The following is an 18,168-nucleotide window of genomic DNA, read 5'->3' as shown; positions in this document are numbered from 1 at the left end:
TATGACGTTTTGGGCATTTCACACATATTAAGAAATGTAATTAATATTGTGTGGGAAAGAGATATTATGAGTTGTTTTACAAAATTATCCTTAATAAATGATATGAGAAAGATAAATGAAAGAATTGAAAAAAGAAAGAGTAATAAATAGTTAAGGATATAATAGAAAAAATAGCATTAATGTTTCATTGGTATTCTAGAGTGACATACAATTTGGGACGGAGTGAGTATCATATTACTGGTTAACAAGTTATTGAAATTATGGGATCAACTGCCCCCAATATCTATAGAGCATATCCGTCCCTGTTTGCGGTACTTATATTTTTCTATCATTGATGCTTTTTCTTTATAAGTGATCTACATTTTTTTAGTTTCTTAAACAATAAATTCAGGTTTTATGTGAGTTTCTTTAGAATCTAACTGAAATTGGACACCCATGTAAATACTAAACATGATATATGATATAGATTCAATTAAATAATGAGTCAATCTTGCCTTTATACCACTTTGATCCACACTATTTTTTTTTGAAGGATGATCCACACTATTTTTAGTATCACCTTTACTGAGTATACATCTTTGATGCATGGAAGTGTTTATTAATTTGCAATTTTCCCCGTTAAGCTTTTTGATGGTTGTTTCAAGAACTGCAAGTGAAACAAGATAGTTCATTCACTTGTTTAAATTTTTGCTTGATAAGTTTTGTAGGCCACAAGCTTGTTTCTTGAAGTGCAAGACAAACAAAAAACGTCTATATATATGCTTTATTTCTTCATCACAAGGTGAACTAGTAAGAAACACTTTAAGTTTTATATTTGACTCTTTTCTTTTTCTTTTACTCTTGTGTTAAAGTATTTGGAGAGGTAGGTTAGATATTTTTTTTTTGGAGATTGTGGGTGTATTGGGGTTGTGGGGCGGTTGAGGTTAGTATATGTGTTGCGACAACTTTCAAAGTGTTATTTTTTTAATTGTCATTAGAAAATATTCGTTTTAGAATTTCTAGGTTATATTCTTGTATTTCTCTTGTGTCCTTTTATTTTCTTTATGTAAGTTTTTTCCAATAAGATGAAGATATGGTTCTAAGCATATATATTTTTTTTAAAAAGTAAAGGTGGAAACAAGTATGAGAGATACTAAATCCTCCCAGTAAAAAAATAGTACAAATACCAACAAGCCAAGAGAAAGGCAAAACCAAAAAAAAAGAAAAACTCAACACCAAAGCATACACTCTAATGGTAACTTGTACCATTCAGAAAATAAATAAGATTTAAATGTTTTTTTGTCTTTAAGTATTTAATTGGTATTACTTTGGTCTCTTAACTAAAAAAAAGATTGTTTAAGTACTTTAAGTTTTTTTTTTGGTCTCGTTTTAGACCCTTCTGTTAAGTTTCCGTTAGGGTTAAAAAAAAAAATTAACTCCTGGACACATGTCACCTTGTCATCGGCTTTGAGTTTTTTTTTTAAAAAAAATAATATATTTTTTTAAAAAATAATCCTAAAGCCAATGACAAAGTGACACGTGTACAGAGTTAACATGTTCACCTTGTCATTGGTTCTGAGAATTTTTAAAAAAAATTAAAATATATATATTAAAAAATATTATTTTTTTATAAAAAAATAATATATACTGTTTCGTAAAAAAAAAAAATCTCAAAGCCAATGACAATGTGACACGTGTCCACACTTAAAGTTTTTTATTAAACCTAACGGAAATCTAAAGTACTCAAACAATCTTTTTTTTAGTTAAGGGATCAAAGCGATAGTAATTAAATATTTAAGGGACAAAAAGAGCATTTAAGTCGATAAATAAAGAGGACTCAATTTTTCTACTGGAATATATAGAGCTGTCAAAATGGGTCAGGCCTTATGGGTCGGCCCGAAAGCCCAAATTAAATGTAGGGCCTGGCCGATAAATAGCAGCATGAATTATTAAGCTTTTAAGTTGACTTTAATCTAGTTAACATTTACTTATAGTGAAATAGACTTTTAAGTAGGTTTTAAAGTCTATTTATCCTATTTAGTAGGTCAAATAAACTATTTGATGACCTTAATGTAAAGTAGACCTGTAAGTAGGCTTTTAGGCCAGTCCAGATTTTTAAATACGTCAAATCATGCAAAGAAAAACGGCCTATGATTGGCCTGATCTGACCTATTCCCACCCATATCCTCAATAAATGATACACGTGAAAGATAAATTAAAGAATTGAAAAACGAGAGAGTAATAAATATTAAAGATATAATAAAAAAAAAAATATTAATGTTTCACGGCATACAATTTAAGACAATTTTTTTTTCCTTCAAAATAACGTACAATTTGGAGTACAATTTGGACGAGAGAGTATTTCACAAAAGAAAATTCTTCTTCCTTTATGCTAAAAAATAAAAATAAAAATAAAAATGAGCAAGAAAAAACGTGAATAAAAAATACTAGTATTCAAACTCATTTTCTTCTTCCCTTCTGCTTCTCTTCAATTTACAATATTCTACACGAAACCCTAAAAAATTCACAGTATCATCATCAGCGGCAGCGATGGTGAAGGTTCGTATGAACACGGCGGATGTGGCCGCCGAAGTGAAATGTCTCCGACGTTTAATCGGAATGCGATGTTCCAATGTTTATGATCTCACTCCCAAGGTTCGTTAACCTTTTTACCTTTTCTCGCTTTTCAATTCAATTTCACCATCGCAAACGCATAAGCATTTTTGTGATTTTTTTTTTCAGACGTACGTTTTCAAGCTTATGAATAGTAGTGGAATGACTGAATCTGGTGAAAGCGAGAAGGTTTTGTTGCTCATGGAAAGTGGTGCTAGATTGCACACTACTGTCTATATGCGGTAATCATAGTTTTATCATTTTATTTTCTTCGATTTCTTTTATTAAATGAACATCGATTTTGGATCGACTTATTTGAGTTTATCTATTGGCGTAAACATTTATGAGCTATGAAACACAGACACGGATAGTGGAGACACTGACACGCCGACACCAATAATAATTTGAGAAAATGACATGATTGAATTGAATGCAATCACATGTGTCATTGTGTCAGTGTGTAAGACACTGTCACATGTTGGATACTGGACACGCCTTTGATTAGAAATGTTGGTACTACAAAGCTTGTGAGACTGTTAGGGTGAAATTATGAAGAAAGCTTATCACATTTTTATAAGTTGTTCTCAGCTTATTTTCATAAGTTCTTCAAGATAGCTTAAGGTTCTGTTTGGATAAACGGCTTATTTGTAGCTTATAACGCACGCACTTATCATGATAAGTGCATATGTAGAAGCTTACATAAGCTATTTCTGTAGAAAAAGATAAAATAAAGTTAAATTGTTTTTGTATATGCTATAAGCTATTTTCATAAGCTATCTTGGAGAACTTGTGAAAATAAGCTGAAAAAAGCTTGTGAAATATGTCGTAAGCTTTTTTTGTAAGATGTCCCAAACATTCTCACAAAACTTATGTTAGTAGATACACTCAAATAAGCCAAACCAAAACGATAAAATAACTTATAGCTAATACGAAAACAACTTGACTTGACTTTATCCTGTGTAATAGAGATAGCTTATTTATGCGCTTACATGCCATAAGTTGCAAATTAAGTTGTTTATCCATGCGGAGCTAAAGTGTTGTGAATGTTATTGTTATGAATTTGGAATTTGAAAAGGTTGTTTTTTATGCTGTTTGTAGAGACAAAAGCAACACTCCTTCTGGTTTTACACTTAAATTGAGGAAACATATTCGAACTAGAAGGCTTGAGGATGTGCGACAACTTGGGTATGATCGGGTATAGCCTTCAATTTGAACCATCTTTTAATTCATTTGTTATTTTTGTTAAATTGTAAATAGATGTTTTAACTTTTGTTTGAAAATAATTGACAGATTGTTCTATTTCAATTCGGACTTGGGGAGAATGCAAACTATGTTATACTAGAGCTATATGCTCAAGGCAACGTCATTCTCACGGATTCTAGTTTCACTGTTTTGACTCTACTTCGATCTCACAGGTTACTACTGTTATCTATTATGCTCTTTAATTTCAGTTTGGTTTATATATATGCTGTATAGAATACCAACAAACAACTTTGCTTATCTTTTTTCTAGCTTATTATGATAGGATTTTGACAATTTATTTACTTTATGAAAGAAGAATTTGTTTAGAGAGGAAATAAGTATACTTAAGAGAGGATTCGGAAACGGTCTTGATTGATTTCATATGTGGCACACTTTTAGTGTAGAAGTTTTTTGCTTAGTCATGTCCAATCGAGCTAGTTGGCTTGGCATATTATGCATGAGTTTTGTATTTAAAATTAGACAATTAAAATTGTTTCAATCTACTTTTAAAATGCATTTACTTGTTTATCTATATTATTGGGGCTAGATTACTATTAGAGTGATCTGACTATTTAATTTAATTTATCTGTTCATATCTTTTGAACATCTATATTTCTATAGTAAGAGGAATTAATGCAATTTATCATTAACAGGGATGATGATAAGGGGCTTGCAATCATGTCACGCCATCGTTATCCTGTAGAAAGTTGTCGAGTTTTTGAGCGAACAACTACAGCAAAGCTGCAGACAGCCCTAACATCTTCCAAGGAAGATGACAATGATGAGGCTGTTAAGGCCAATGGAAATGGAACTGATGTTTCCAATGTAGAAAAAGAGAAGCAGGGATCCAAAAAAAGTGGGAAGTCATATGCCACTTTGAAAATTATCCTTGGGGAGGCACTCGGTTATGGACCTGCACTGTCTGAGCACATGATATTAGATGCCGGTTTAATCCCCAATGAAAAAGTATCGAAAGATAAAGTGTGGGATGACGCCACTGTTCAGGCTTTGGTCCAAGCTGTTGCAAAGTTCGAAGATTGGATGCAGGATATCATTTCAGGTGAAATAGTTCCAGAAGGATACATTTTGATGCAAAACAAAGTTTTGGGGAAGGATTCTTCTGTATCACAACCAGAAAGTCTTAAACAGGTTATCCTCTACTTCTCTATAATTAAAGTAGCATCATAAATATGAGGAGAATGAGAATAAGGGAGAAAATATCTTACTCAGATGGTCTTGTGATATTCATCATATAAATACTTGTGTCATTTGATGCAGATCTATGATGAGTTCTGCCCCATCTTACTTAACCAGTTTAAGTCAAGGGATCATACAAAGTTTGAGACCTTTGATTTAGCCTTGGATGAATTCTACAGCAAAATTGAGAGTCAAAGGTCTGAACAACAGCACACAGCCAAAGAGAACTCAGCTCTTCAGAAACTTAATAAGATACGCAACGATCAGGTTGGTACCCATGTTCAAACTAGTACAATTGTATGATTGGAAAATCAACTGAATCATTTGGAATCTTTCTTCAAATTATACTCATATCGTCTCCATTCTATTTTTGTTTATATCCAAATATCTTGGTTGTCATAGCTTCTTGTAATAATACACATGGTTACCAGAACCTTCAGTATTCATATGACGTTGAGAAAACTTTTTTTTGTTCTAATGTTGTTGATAATTGATACTCAACAGTGCAGGCATGTTTACAAAGTAATGTAATTTTTTTTTATGGCATAGGAAAATCGAGTGCACACTCTGAGGAAAGAAGCTGATAACTGTATTAAAATGGCAGAATTGATAGAATATAACTTGGAAGATGTAGATGCTGCTATATTAGCTGTTCGTGTATCTCTTGCTAAGGGTATGAGTTGGGATGACCTTGCTCGGATGGTGAAGGAAGAAAAGAAAGCTGGAAACCCAGTAGCTGGTCTAATTGACAAGCTTCATCTTGAAAGAAATTGCATGACTTTACTGTTGAGCAACAATCTCGACGAAATGGATGACGATGAGAAGACACTCCCTGCAGATAAGGTTTTCTATGTCTCTATTTATTTTTGTATGCAATTAGAAATAGAAATAAATACAAAGAGAAGAGAGAACAACGAATCATCCTAAATAAAAAGAATATAGGAGAAAACAACCAAGCAAAATGAGAAAATGAATGGAGCAAAGCTGCCTAATCCCTCAACATAGAGATCTCTGTAAAAATTCATTAGTTTAGGTCTATTTTTACCCCAAATCAAGTGTTGTGCTGTTGGAACCTCCTGAAATATGTGTATTACTCTCCAACTAAATGTGCTACAGTGTAGCATATGTTGCACATTGCCCCAAAAGTTTAATATTTGAAAGTTTTCTTATGTTCTTCAGTTATGCTACTACCTCCAAACCAATTTGTTTGGCCTACAAATTCTTTAAGACACCTTGGTTATTATGCAGAACAAACATGCAAATAGTTGTCTTTCTTAAACTATTTATCTACCATTATAATATGATTATATGATTTTTAACCAAACATAACATGATAAGGAATCAAAAAATTTTGACTGGAGAAACATCTCACATATGCTTTCTGGTACCTTATGTCTCATTCTTATAGGAGGGCGTATGTCAATAAACCATCATCTTAAATTTTTCATCGACTTAATTTTGCATTGCTTTTTACATCACTAGTTGTGTTTCTGTTTTCTTAAATATGTCGATTTTTGTTGTGTTCTGCCTTGGATGAATACCATTAGTAACGATAATATTTTTTGTTCAAGGTCGAAGTTGATTTAGCTCTCTCGGCACATGCCAATGCTCGGAGGTGGTATGAACTGAAGAAAAAACAGGAGAGCAAACAGGAAAAGACTATAACTGCCCATGAAAAAGCTTTTAAAGCTGCGGAGAGAAAGACTCGCCTACAGCTTAATCAGGTGGTTATAGATTGTATTTGCAGATTGAAACATAATTAGCACATTGCTATCTCATATAATTAGATTGAAAGAAGAAACTTGCAAAAGAGTAGATATATGGTCAGTTGTTATATCCTTATAGGATGAAACAGGGTCAAGTTTTGGAGAGTAAGAGTTCATCTCCTTTCAACATCTAAGAATTTTATTTGGTCAGGACCATGTTGTATTTATGGTTATCATGTGTACTACAAATTGATTACTTGACTTTCTGTTGGTGGTAGGGAATACAAGTTTAAACTGAATTTTTGCTGACTATTAGAAAGATGCTGTTAACAGATTATAATAATTCTGTTGCGATACCTTTCATTTTTTGTCATCTGTGATGTTTTATCCTAGGAGTTTTCTTTTCCTCTACTTCTGTCCTTTTCTCTTTCTCCACACTAATGATTTTTTATTCATAAAAATACTGTTGTTTTTCTTAATTTTTTATGAAAGGTTATGCTCTTACTATGAGATGTATGTAATGGTCTTTTTGGTCTCCATATACTATTTAGTCAAAATGTTATTTTCAAATTTCAAGGGATTCCAACTGCTTTCCTTTTTTTCATCGCATTGTGTCATGTTTAGACAATGCCTCATCCTTAACTTGTATATCTCCTAAAATGTGACTAGTAATATTCTTTTTAGTACTTAATTATGTTAATGTAAAACAGTGTGAAATGCAACTATGCAACTACCTGTCTGCTTTTTCATTTTTGGTTTCTTTCTGTCTGCTGATTAATATATTAATTTTTTAACTAAATTTTATCCAGGAAAAAACTGTTGCCTCAATTTCGCATATGCGCAAAGTTCACTGGTTTGAGAAATTTAATTGGTTCATTAGCAGTGAGAATTATTTGGTTATCAGTGGACGTGATGCCCAGCAAAATGAGATGATAGTAAAGCGTTATATGTCAAAAGGAGATCTGTGAGTATTTTTTGTTGTATCATACTTTTCTGAATTCCTTTTCCTATGGCTAAAATTTAAATATTGACAATAGAAATTATTCAGTAATGACGAAAGTATTAATTTGGTTTTTATCTTCAATTGAATGAGTGATACATAATTATTTTTTTAACTTGTCTTCGAATATGTTAATATCTTTTTCTAAAACAGGCTTACATTTAATGCAAAATTGTTGTATACCTGATTAAGAAAAACTGGTGGCCTCTTCAAGATCCCAATTCCCTGTGATGTTCAATACAAAATTGAGATATTCGAGAGAACCTTTTCTATGTAGTTAGAATACCTATTGTGAATTAGTGATTGTCTTTCTAGTTGGAAAATCTGTTGCAAGCCTATGAGGAAAAGAGGGGATGTCAGGTCATGGAAGGGGAAGGTTGTGTATATTGTTTCTTTTTTATAATTTAGGACAACCTTCACTTTACAAAGTTACAAGCCAGTCTTTTGGGATTGAATTAGGCCTAATCCAAATTCTAAGATGATATTAGAGTCTATCTTAGATCCATTAGGCCATCAGTTATGCAATCTCTGGGTCACACTCAAGATGTTTGGTCTTGGGCTTGGTATGAGGGGGTGTTGAGAGTCTCATATTGGATAGTGATATGTCTTGAGTAGTGGATATGAGAGGCAACTCTCACCTTGTGGGTTTGTGTTTAACCCAACTCTAATTCTAGGAGTTTATGAATCCAATTTTTGATGATTTGTTTTTTGAGATAATGCTCATGTCCTACCTGATCCTTTAGCTAAGCATGGCATCCTTCATGGTGTCATGTGATATGTAGACATATTGTGAAACATCCTACGTGACTTTTGTATCCAATTTTATGAGATTTTAGTGCCTTTGACTGGAAAGGAACTCTTAAATTTTCAAGGACATCTATTTCATGACATTTTTTATGGTATAAAGTGGTTTTTTTTTTTGTAGCTTCTGTGGTTTTCAGCTAATACCTATTTTATATGATTGCCTTCGGTGAATATGCGAATAAAGAGGTTATTGAGTGACATTTTCTTTTTCTCTTGTAGGAAACAACTCATATTGTGCTCCTTTACTCTTTTCTTTATATTCTCAAATAATGTTTTTCTTTATGTTTTTCAATGGTAAAATTGCTCTAGGATTTGGAAATTCATGTCTCAGATATCATATTTTATAAATGCGCCTCCCTGTGAAAAAAAAGATCTGTTAGTATTTCTTATTCTCTCTGTTAAATAATGTTATAGGTATGTGCATGCTGAACTGCATGGAGCTTCTAGTACAGTTATCAAGAATCACAAACCTATGCAGCCAGTTCCACCACTGACCCTAAACCAAGCAGGATGTTTCACAGTATGTTTAACGCTCTTTCTTCCATAGTATGTTTCGTCTAAATTTTCTTTTTTATGTTCATGAACTAAATCAAATTGTAAAGGATGCTGGTCCTAGAGACAGATTTTATGGAAAGAAGTATAAAAAAAGGCAATGTTATGTTAGCCTATTTTTTACTTTATTGGCATTTCTAGCAGTTATTTTTTAATCTTTTAGGGAGCAGTTGAAAGTAAATGCTCAAAACTTCTTACAATAAAAGCCATTGCATGGACCAGCTTTCCTAACACAATTGCTAACCGTTACCTTCTCCGTGTCTTCTTGGAATGTAGGTCTGCCATAGCCAGGCATGGGATTCAAAAATTGTTACCAGTGCCTGGTGGGTTTATCCTCATCAAGTTAGTAAAACTGCTCCTACTGGGGAATATCTGACAGTAGGGAGTTTCATGATACGAGGAAAGAAAAATTATCTTCCACCACACCCTCTTATTATGGGTTTTGGCCTGCTATTTCGCTTGGATGAGAGTTCATTGGGATCACATTTAAATGAAAGGAGGGTAAGAGGGGAGGAGGAAACAATAGATGATAATGTAGAAACTGGCCCTGTCGAAGAACAATCTGATTCAGAGTCTGAGAAGAATGTTGCTGATGGAGAAACTGCTGCAGACTCGGAAAGGAATGGTAATCTATCTGCAGATTCACCCATACCCTCAGAAGATTTGCTTGCAGACACGTCTCAAACTAGTTTGGCTGCAATTAATGCCAAAACTACAGTTTCAGATGATTTTTCTGCAAAAGATCCAAGTACAAAAAATATGCTTGATAGTGAAAAATTATCTGACTTCAGTGGAAATGGCTTGGCATCTGTCTCCCCTCAGCTTGAGGAAATTCTTGACCGAGCTCTGGGACTTGGATCTGTTGCCAAATCAAATAAAAGTTATGAAGCTGAGAATACTCAGCTTGATTTAAGCAGTGAGAACCATAACGAATCAAGCAAACCTGCAGTAAGGGATAAACCGTATATATCAAAAGCTGAGAGAAGAAAGCTTAAAAATGAACCGAAACATGGAGAAGCACATCCAAGCGATGGAAATGGAAAGGACAAATCAAAGTTAAAAGATATTTCTGGTGATCTGCATGCAAAAGATGCTGAAAATTTGAAGACCGGCGGTGGTAAAAAAATCAGCCGTGGACAAAAGGGAAAACTTAAGAAGATGAAGGAGAAGTATGCTGACCAAGACGAGGAAGAAAGGAGCATCCGAATGTCGTTATTGGCTGTGAGTACACTAGCTTGCTTGTCTTGTGTTTCATATCTAATATTTGAATTTGAAGTTTTATTGTGTCTGGTCAAATCATCATACCTGCTAAGATGAGTTCCATAGATGTTAAATTTATATAACACTAATATTCCCTAAAAAGCTTTTAAATTAGAATAGTAGAAGTGTGTAAGAACTAAAATACCACACCAAGGATATTCTCAGCAACATATTACAACCTTCAATTGATTTTTGCATCTTTTTATATCCGTTGATGAAATGGTGTTGATTTAACTTTAAGCTGGTGTGTATTTGTAGTCTTCTGGAAAACCAATCAAGAAGGAAGAGACATTACCTGTAATTGAAACCTCGGACAAAGGGAAAAAATCTGACAGTGGTAAGCTTTTCTTAAGTTTCATAACCAGTATTGCTGACAATGTGCTGAGCCAATGGGAATCTTGTTCTGATTTAAATTGGGTTACCTTTCTTCTGCTTGAATTTTATACTCCCTCTGTCCCTATATGTAAGCACCCTTTGCCTCTAATAAAAGGGTGCTTAGATATAGGGACGGAGGGAGTATGAACCAATTTGTTTGGATTGGGCTTGGCTCAAATAAGCTTGAATAATTTAAGCAAATGAGCTCAGTTTAGCTTAGCTAGCTCACAAACTCTGTATAGTAGGTTCATGGACATGCCTATTATTCTATACGTAATATTTTAGCATGGACGTGCATATTACTCTCTCTGTCCCTTAATAAGTGTCATTTGTAAAGGAAAAAGGTTTTAAAACAAGTGTCATTGTTTTTGTTTCAATGCATTACTTCTTAGTCACTTCTAAGTCATTATGTGCATCACTCCTAAGTCATTATCTTTCACTTTGTATTTATGATAATGGTGAAGACACCTATAATTAATAAGAGGTTAATTTGATAAAATTGTTGTTCATGAACCATACTCTGAAGCAATCTAAGAGTTGAGTTGTGACCAAGATTGGTTCATTTCATTTTCATGTGCTGTGAATGTTTATAACTCAATACGTCACTGCCTCGTATCTATTACCTGATTACTGAGACATAAACTTCACTGTTAATTAGACAGTAAACGAATTGAGGTGTCAATTAATGCAGCTATTAAATTCCTTCACTTGTTTACTGTATTATAATGTTGATTGTGGCAGGTCCTATAGATGCTCCGAAAATATGTTATAAGTGTAAGAAGGTAGGTCATTTATCTCGGGATTGTAAGGAGCAACCAAATGATCTGTTGCACAGTCATGCAACCAGTGAAGCTGAAGAAAATCCAAACATGAATGCTTCAAACTTGTCCTTAGAAGATAGAGTGGCAATGGAAGAAGATGATATTAATGAAATAGGAGAAGAAGAGAAAGAAAAACTGAATGATGTGGATTACTTAACAGGAAATCCACTCCCAAATGACATTCTCTTATATGCTGTTCCCGTTTGTGGTCCATACAATGCAGTTCAATCTTACAAGTATCGAGTGAAGATAATTCCTGGACCTGTGAAGAAAGGGAAAGGTCTGTTTATTTTATATTCCTTTTTCATCATCAATTGGTCATGTTTCTGCTTAAAACTTCTTTTGTTATGACCAAGTCGAAGGAAATCATAGAAATCTAATCTTCTTGCTTCTGCTTTTTGCTCCTCGTAATTGATGAGCAGTAAACACTGTTTATGAAAATGAATTATCTCCATTTATCATTCTCTTTATTTTCTTCATTGCCTTAGTTTATGCAGCAATAGATCAGGGATAAGGGTATCTTTTTTCAAGATGTTGCCATGACTATTTTTCCTCATTTGATTGTACAGCTGCAAAAACTGCAATGAACCTATTCAGCCACATGTCAGAAGCAACAAATCGAGAAAAGGAGTTGATGAAAGCCTGTACTGATCCTGAATTAGTTGCTTCAATTGTTGGTAATGTGAAGATAACAGCAGCTGGACTTACTCAATTGAAACAAAAACAAAAGAAAGGCAAAAAGAGCAGTGCCAAACAAGGGAGTTAGTCAAGACCCATTGTGGGATTTACTTGTTGGAAAAGGTTTTTTGTTTTGTTTTGTTTTCTAGAGCTCACAAATTTGTATGCTGTATATCCTTTCAAGTTTCAACACTGTAGAGATGTATACACAAGTTAACCAAAAATACTCTATTTTTTTTTTTTGGCTTTCGCACCGGTTTCCGACCCACCAATGGTGAGCGACTAATCCGGCTCGTGCGTAGAGGCATGCGCACTGGCTAAGCGTTGTTTCCCCTGGAAATCGAACCCGGTATTCCCCGGGTAAAATACTCTAAATTAATACTCTAAATTAATACTGATGCAGTTACATATCAATTGGTATTTTTTTAAAAAAAAAAAGAAAACAAACTTATCATTTAAAATAAGTAAATCATCTTTCAAAATATGGGTATTAGTAACTTGTTTCCTAAGGGACATATTAAGAAATTTAAAAATAAATTTTTTGTATTGAAAATAGCAATTTCTGTATTTTTAAGAATATAAATACATGGCTTTTGAGAATTTTAAATACTATGTTTAACTACTAGCGTACATTGGTGGCAAGCTTAAGATGTGAGTACCCTATCTAACAAATGGGATACCATCTTTGCTTTGTCTCCTAGAAAACTTCATCGTAAAGTTGGCAATATAATCATGTTCTAATGTAAATTCCTTAAAATTTGAAATTAATATTTCTCATCATATTTATGTAATAATTGTTTTAACTTATATGATATTAATTAATTAAAATAATTTTATCATGTTTTTCATGATTTAAATCAAATTCGAGTTAGTTGCATGATAAATGAATTATATAATAGGTTCACTTTTATATTTTGATTTCTACATATTTAAAATAAATGAATTTATATTTTAATTTGAAATATAATTGAGTGAAAATACTTTAATATAAAAGTGACTTTTCTAAGAATTACTTAAAAGTTGCAACAACAAAAATAATTGCTTACATTTTTGCCTGCCCGCTTTGTTGCCCTCTGTTTCTCTGTCTTTCAAATTAGGATGATACACATTCACGTTAGTTTTTAGAATGCGGAAAAAACTAAATTGATTTAAGAATGAATCATCTTTATGTTTTAATTGACAAATTCCAATTTTGTCTTTCTCATAGCATAATGCATGTGATTTGATGTTCAAACAACACAACTATTGAAAACAATAGTGTCAACCTCATCAAGTTTTACATTTCAAAATAATAGTGTCAATCTCAAAAGAATAGTGACAATCTATCCAAGTAGAATTAGGCTCAGATGTCTTAAACAATATCTTGACTTCGAGTCTTGTGAATGAAAGAAATATGGTTGTAAGGAGAAATCTCACGAAAAATAATCAGTTAAATTTTTTCAATAGAGATTAATCATCAACAAAGTCGGTGAATATTTCACACCAATAATATGGTTACTCAAAAAGTAGCAATCTTTGATAGTGTTTAGCAATGAGAGAGAGTATCATCGAGAGTTGGATCATCACATAAGTGAATTGAACACCACTTCTTCAATCAAAAACTTAAAACATTAGATTTATGGGTCATCTCACTTATATGTTGTTCAACTTCAACAATTTCTTTCGGTACGAGACTTTAACTTAGACTTCATGGATCACACAACAGATAAATATAGATGATTTTGCCCAATAGTCTCCACAACTTGCAAAGATTCTAATAGCTAGAAAATTACATTGAATAGTTCTACGTCATGAATCCACTTAGCAATGATCAGGGGACCTACAACTTCATCTTCCTTAACGTAACACACAACATATACTTGTCATTCGAGAAATTATATTAAACCATCACATCAACATTAAACTTAGCCATCCCATTATTTCACAATTCAGCATTTCTAGTACACACCTCCAAGCAATTCTAACAAAAATTTGTACTTTTGTTGTTCACTGAATCCACCGCGACAAACATCAAAAATAAATTCACCCACATTACCATTTATGTTTAGGTGCAGTAAAGAATAATTTTTGCATATTTATACTTCAGGCAGATTAATATATAAGCCTATAAATAGAGGAATTTTCATTCTCATTCTCATAAATGATATTATTAAGTATTCCTTCAATTTTTAACTCTAAAGTTATTTCTCTGCAAGCTAGTGTTTTAGTTTCTGATCATATTTAACAGGTTCCTCAAATATACAAGGCAATAGTTTGTTTTCTCTTTTCAATTTTACACCGTCGAGGAAATATGAATACATCAATACAAAAGAAAAAATAACATTAGGTTTATCATTCTACAACAATACATAGAGCAAGGTGCAATAAAGGCAAAAAGGTAAAGGCCTCTGAATTCCCTCAATCAATATTCTTCTTCAGCTGGGGGTATCTCACTCAGATCCAGTCCCTCTGGCGGCAAGTCTGAACCAAGTGGTCCTAAGATCCCGTCGCTGCTGAGAGTTAATCCACTCTGGAAAACAAACAATAAGGGTTCAATATATCTTCTTAAAATGTCATGAAAATCATTCAACACTTGTCATTTCAGAAGCTTTAAAATTCTTCAGCAGTAACAAGAAGTGATTTTTTTATGCTATTTTGATTTTGGATTTTATGGATTTTTTTATCACCTTTGATACTTGCTGCTGCATCATTTTCATTGAGTTCATAATTTAAAAAATAAAATAATTAACAAGCAAATACCTCTGGCTGGAACCTAAGCATATCAGCACGAGCCATGGCTTCTGCTTGCGCTATTCTCTGTCTGAATGTCTGAGCCATCTCCTCCGCCTATAAGAAAAAAATCAACCGATTAAACAATGTATATTCATTTTTTTCAAAAATGCTATTGAAAAGTGTTGAAGTGAAAAATAATCAAAGAAAGTTAGGTTGAAAATAAGAATAACAAAGCAAAGCATTTTGGCTTCTTGTAGGATATTACTCTAGAAGCAGAAAAAGCATGAAATGGAAATAAACCATGACTACTGATTTGATATTCTATAATTGTAGTTTACAAATGCAGCAAGCAAAAAGCTTGAGATAATTTCTTTGAATTATACCTTCTCGAATACAAGCGTTGGATTACGGATCATATCTCCAGGTGTAGGTTCCAACTTCTTTGTGGAAAGACTTACACGGCCTCTCTCCCGGTCATGACTTAAGATCATCACCTAATCATATAACGAATGAGATATTATGTCAACACAACACCTGTAACTCTATTCAAATATCGATGAATTGTATTACAGGTTTACCTTCAGAGTATCACCAGGTTGAAGAACAGTTACAATATCTGATATACGATCGTGACTAATTTGACTGACATGAAGAAGGCCACTGATTCCACCACCAATGTCGATAAAGGCACCATATGGCTTTAGGCTTTGCACAGTGCCAGTGACAACTGATCCAATTCCTAGTTGTCCTTGGATGCCGGCTACGGCTTTGCGGTGGCTAAGGACAAGTCTAGCTTGTTCCTGGTCCACCTCCACAAACTTTAGAGGAACCTCAAACTCAATAATCTCTTCTCCCGGTGATTTCTACAGAGAAAATAGGCAAAAGGGAAAGAGTTTTGAGTTGTTGGCTAAACTTCTAATTTTGATAAGGGAAAAAATAAAAGATATTAATGAAGCTATGAACAATAAAAGAAAGTATATGTTTACGCAGAACAATCTGCATCAGAACTTGTTGACACACATAAGTTCCATCATAGATAGTATAGGAAGGTCGATATTTACAAGCTTGTGCCACCAATAAAATATATTGCATCAACGCTTTGAGATTTGCAATCATTAGAGTTAGGTTGTTTACACCGTTTCTCTCAATAGCCATTGTAGCTTTTTTACTTGCCAAATGACAAGTTTTGATTCAATGCATGTAAGTTCATAAATATCAAAGTAGGTAAAGAGCTAACCGTTGACATCTGTGAGAATGGAACAAATCCCTTAAGGCCTTCAACTTCAGCCACCACACCACCTTTATTTGCATCAATAATCTGCCACACAAATTTTACACATATGAGTGAAAAAGAAATTGGTAGGGGAGAAAATCAACTCATAAATGGATATGAACAGTTTTTCTTTTGCTTAATTTTGTAATCTTCTCTTAATTGAGATTACTAGAAATTGATGTCATAAATGTCTGCATCAGCAATAAACACAATATGCTAAACTTTGACTGATATTGAATTTCTGAGTAAGCAAAACTCACCTTACCCTTGACAACAGCATCTTCTGCTTGAAGTTGTCTACACCTTTCCCATGCAAGCTCAAACTGGATATCTCTTAAACTCAAGATCATACCATCATCAATTTCATTTTGACCAACAATTACAAATTCCTCTTTCACGCCAGGAAATATGCCTGCTTCTTCTACATGCCTAAGTTTGTAGAGGCTCGCCTCATATAGCGGCAAGTAAGCCGTGGACTTTGAAGTAATGTCAACAAAAGCTCCACTGGTCTCGGTGCCAAACACAGTGCCCTTAACCTGAAACCAAACCAGCAAGAATCGCCAATCTATTTCAGATTAATTGCCACAATATGAATAGTCCTTTCAACAAACGCTTGAAAAATAATTGTTAAAGGCTAAACATTCAATTGGGTCCCTCAATATGTAAGACATTGTCATTATAATCCTTGAAAATATAAAATTCCAAACACATTGTTAGTAATTTTATGGACTAAATTAACCAACAAAATCCACATTCTAGGACTAGAGTAACTAACTAAACACATTTGAGGACCAATATGACTAGCAAAAAAGATATTTCGGGATGTTTTTCAATTTCAATACATTCAAGAACTATAATGAGAGTGTCTCACACATTTAGAGAACAAAATGGTTATTTACCTAATAGTTAAAATACATAAAATCTTCTAAATATAATTTCCGCCATTAGTCAGATATTAAGAGTGAACAGTCATTTTGGTCTCCACATGAATGAGGCGCTCTCACTATAGTTTGTATGTATCGAAATTACAAACACATTTCCAAGTGTCTCTTGTAAGTAATAAATCCACTAACAGAAGACACATTCAAGCATTAAACTAACTAAAGACCCATTCAAGAACCAAAATGACTAAAAAAAGACACATTTATGTATGCATTTTTGTAAATTTTAAACATTTAAGGACTGTTGTGACGTTGTCTCACATATTTAACGACCAAAATGGCCGTTCACTCCAGAAATTAACTTAATTATCTCAAGTTTTTCAGCCATGAACTACATTATACTGTAAGGGAGTTTTTGTAAGTTGAGAACCAAATACTCAATTCAACTGAAAAACTCCAAAGTACTAGAAACTAATCTTGTTCATACACAATCAACAAGCATTTTCCTCACAAACATTAGGTAATCCACAAACCTAAAAAACATGTCAATTCTACAGCACCCTTTTTCATCATAAATTAAAAAAAAAAAAAAAAAAATCCAAAATTCAACAAAATACAATGAATTAAACAGAAATTGAAAACAACCCCACATCAAAATTCATCTGAAAAAATCACAAGCAATACTAAAGTTAACAACTTTACAACAAACAATAAAAAAAAAAAAAAAAAAAAACTGACCTTGGTACCAATTTCAGACTCATAATCATATTTTTCAAGAGTTTCTGTAAACTGATCAAGAGTAAACGAAACACCTTCCATTGGAGCATTACGACAACGTTCATAAGCATTATAAAAAAGCTCTTTAAGCTTTGCTCTTTCTTTGTTATTGGCGCTACTAATTGCAATGGAACATACAATACCAGGGCGTCTTTGTTTATGGGTTTGTGTTGTTGTTGGTTTACATAGGAGGGGACTCCATTTTGTGCTGGTCAGTTGTTGAGCTACAGACGCCATGGCCATACCAATCTCTCTCTCTCTCTCTCAACAGACACAATCTGTTTCGGTTTTTAGTTTT

At 33.3% G+C, this 18,168-nt stretch overlaps 2 protein-coding genes across 2 annotated transcripts; one reads left to right on the top strand and one right to left on the bottom strand.

Moving 5' to 3' along the window:
- Window positions 1-2,436: 2,436 nt before the first annotated feature.
- On the top strand, window positions 2,437-12,476 carry LOC112419084 (nuclear export mediator factor NEMF). The gene is made up of 14 exons (XM_024775946.2): window positions 2,437-2,634; window positions 2,722-2,834; window positions 3,691-3,787; window positions 3,883-4,007; window positions 4,488-4,983; window positions 5,113-5,298; window positions 5,581-5,874; window positions 6,603-6,755; window positions 7,547-7,701; window positions 8,956-9,061; window positions 9,370-10,314; window positions 10,612-10,690; window positions 11,470-11,829; window positions 12,119-12,476. The coding sequence occupies exons 1-14, from the start codon at window positions 2,530-2,532 to the stop codon at window positions 12,313-12,315; spliced, it is 3,411 nt and encodes a 1,136-aa protein (XP_024631714.1). The 5' UTR covers window positions 2,437-2,529; the 3' UTR covers window positions 12,316-12,476.
- A 1,947-nt stretch (window positions 12,477-14,423) lies between these two features.
- LOC11410196 (30S ribosomal protein S1, chloroplastic) lies at window positions 14,424-18,168 on the bottom strand. The gene is made up of 7 exons (XM_003594608.4): window positions 17,832-18,168; window positions 16,473-16,748; window positions 16,177-16,257; window positions 15,518-15,802; window positions 15,323-15,433; window positions 14,967-15,053; window positions 14,424-14,736 (listed from the first exon to the last, which is right to left on the bottom strand). The coding sequence occupies exons 1-7, from the start codon at window positions 18,111-18,113 to the stop codon at window positions 14,629-14,631; spliced, it is 1,230 nt and encodes a 409-aa protein (XP_003594656.2). The 5' UTR covers window positions 18,114-18,168; the 3' UTR covers window positions 14,424-14,628.

The sequence above is a fragment of the Medicago truncatula genome, chromosome 2 (assembly GCF_003473485.1).
Source record: "Medicago truncatula cultivar Jemalong A17 chromosome 2, MtrunA17r5.0-ANR, whole genome shotgun sequence".
Taxonomy (NCBI): domain Eukaryota; kingdom Viridiplantae; phylum Streptophyta; class Magnoliopsida; order Fabales; family Fabaceae; genus Medicago; species Medicago truncatula.
Note: the sequence above shows the minus strand (reverse complement) of the source record. Positions and strands in the feature narration are given on the sequence as shown.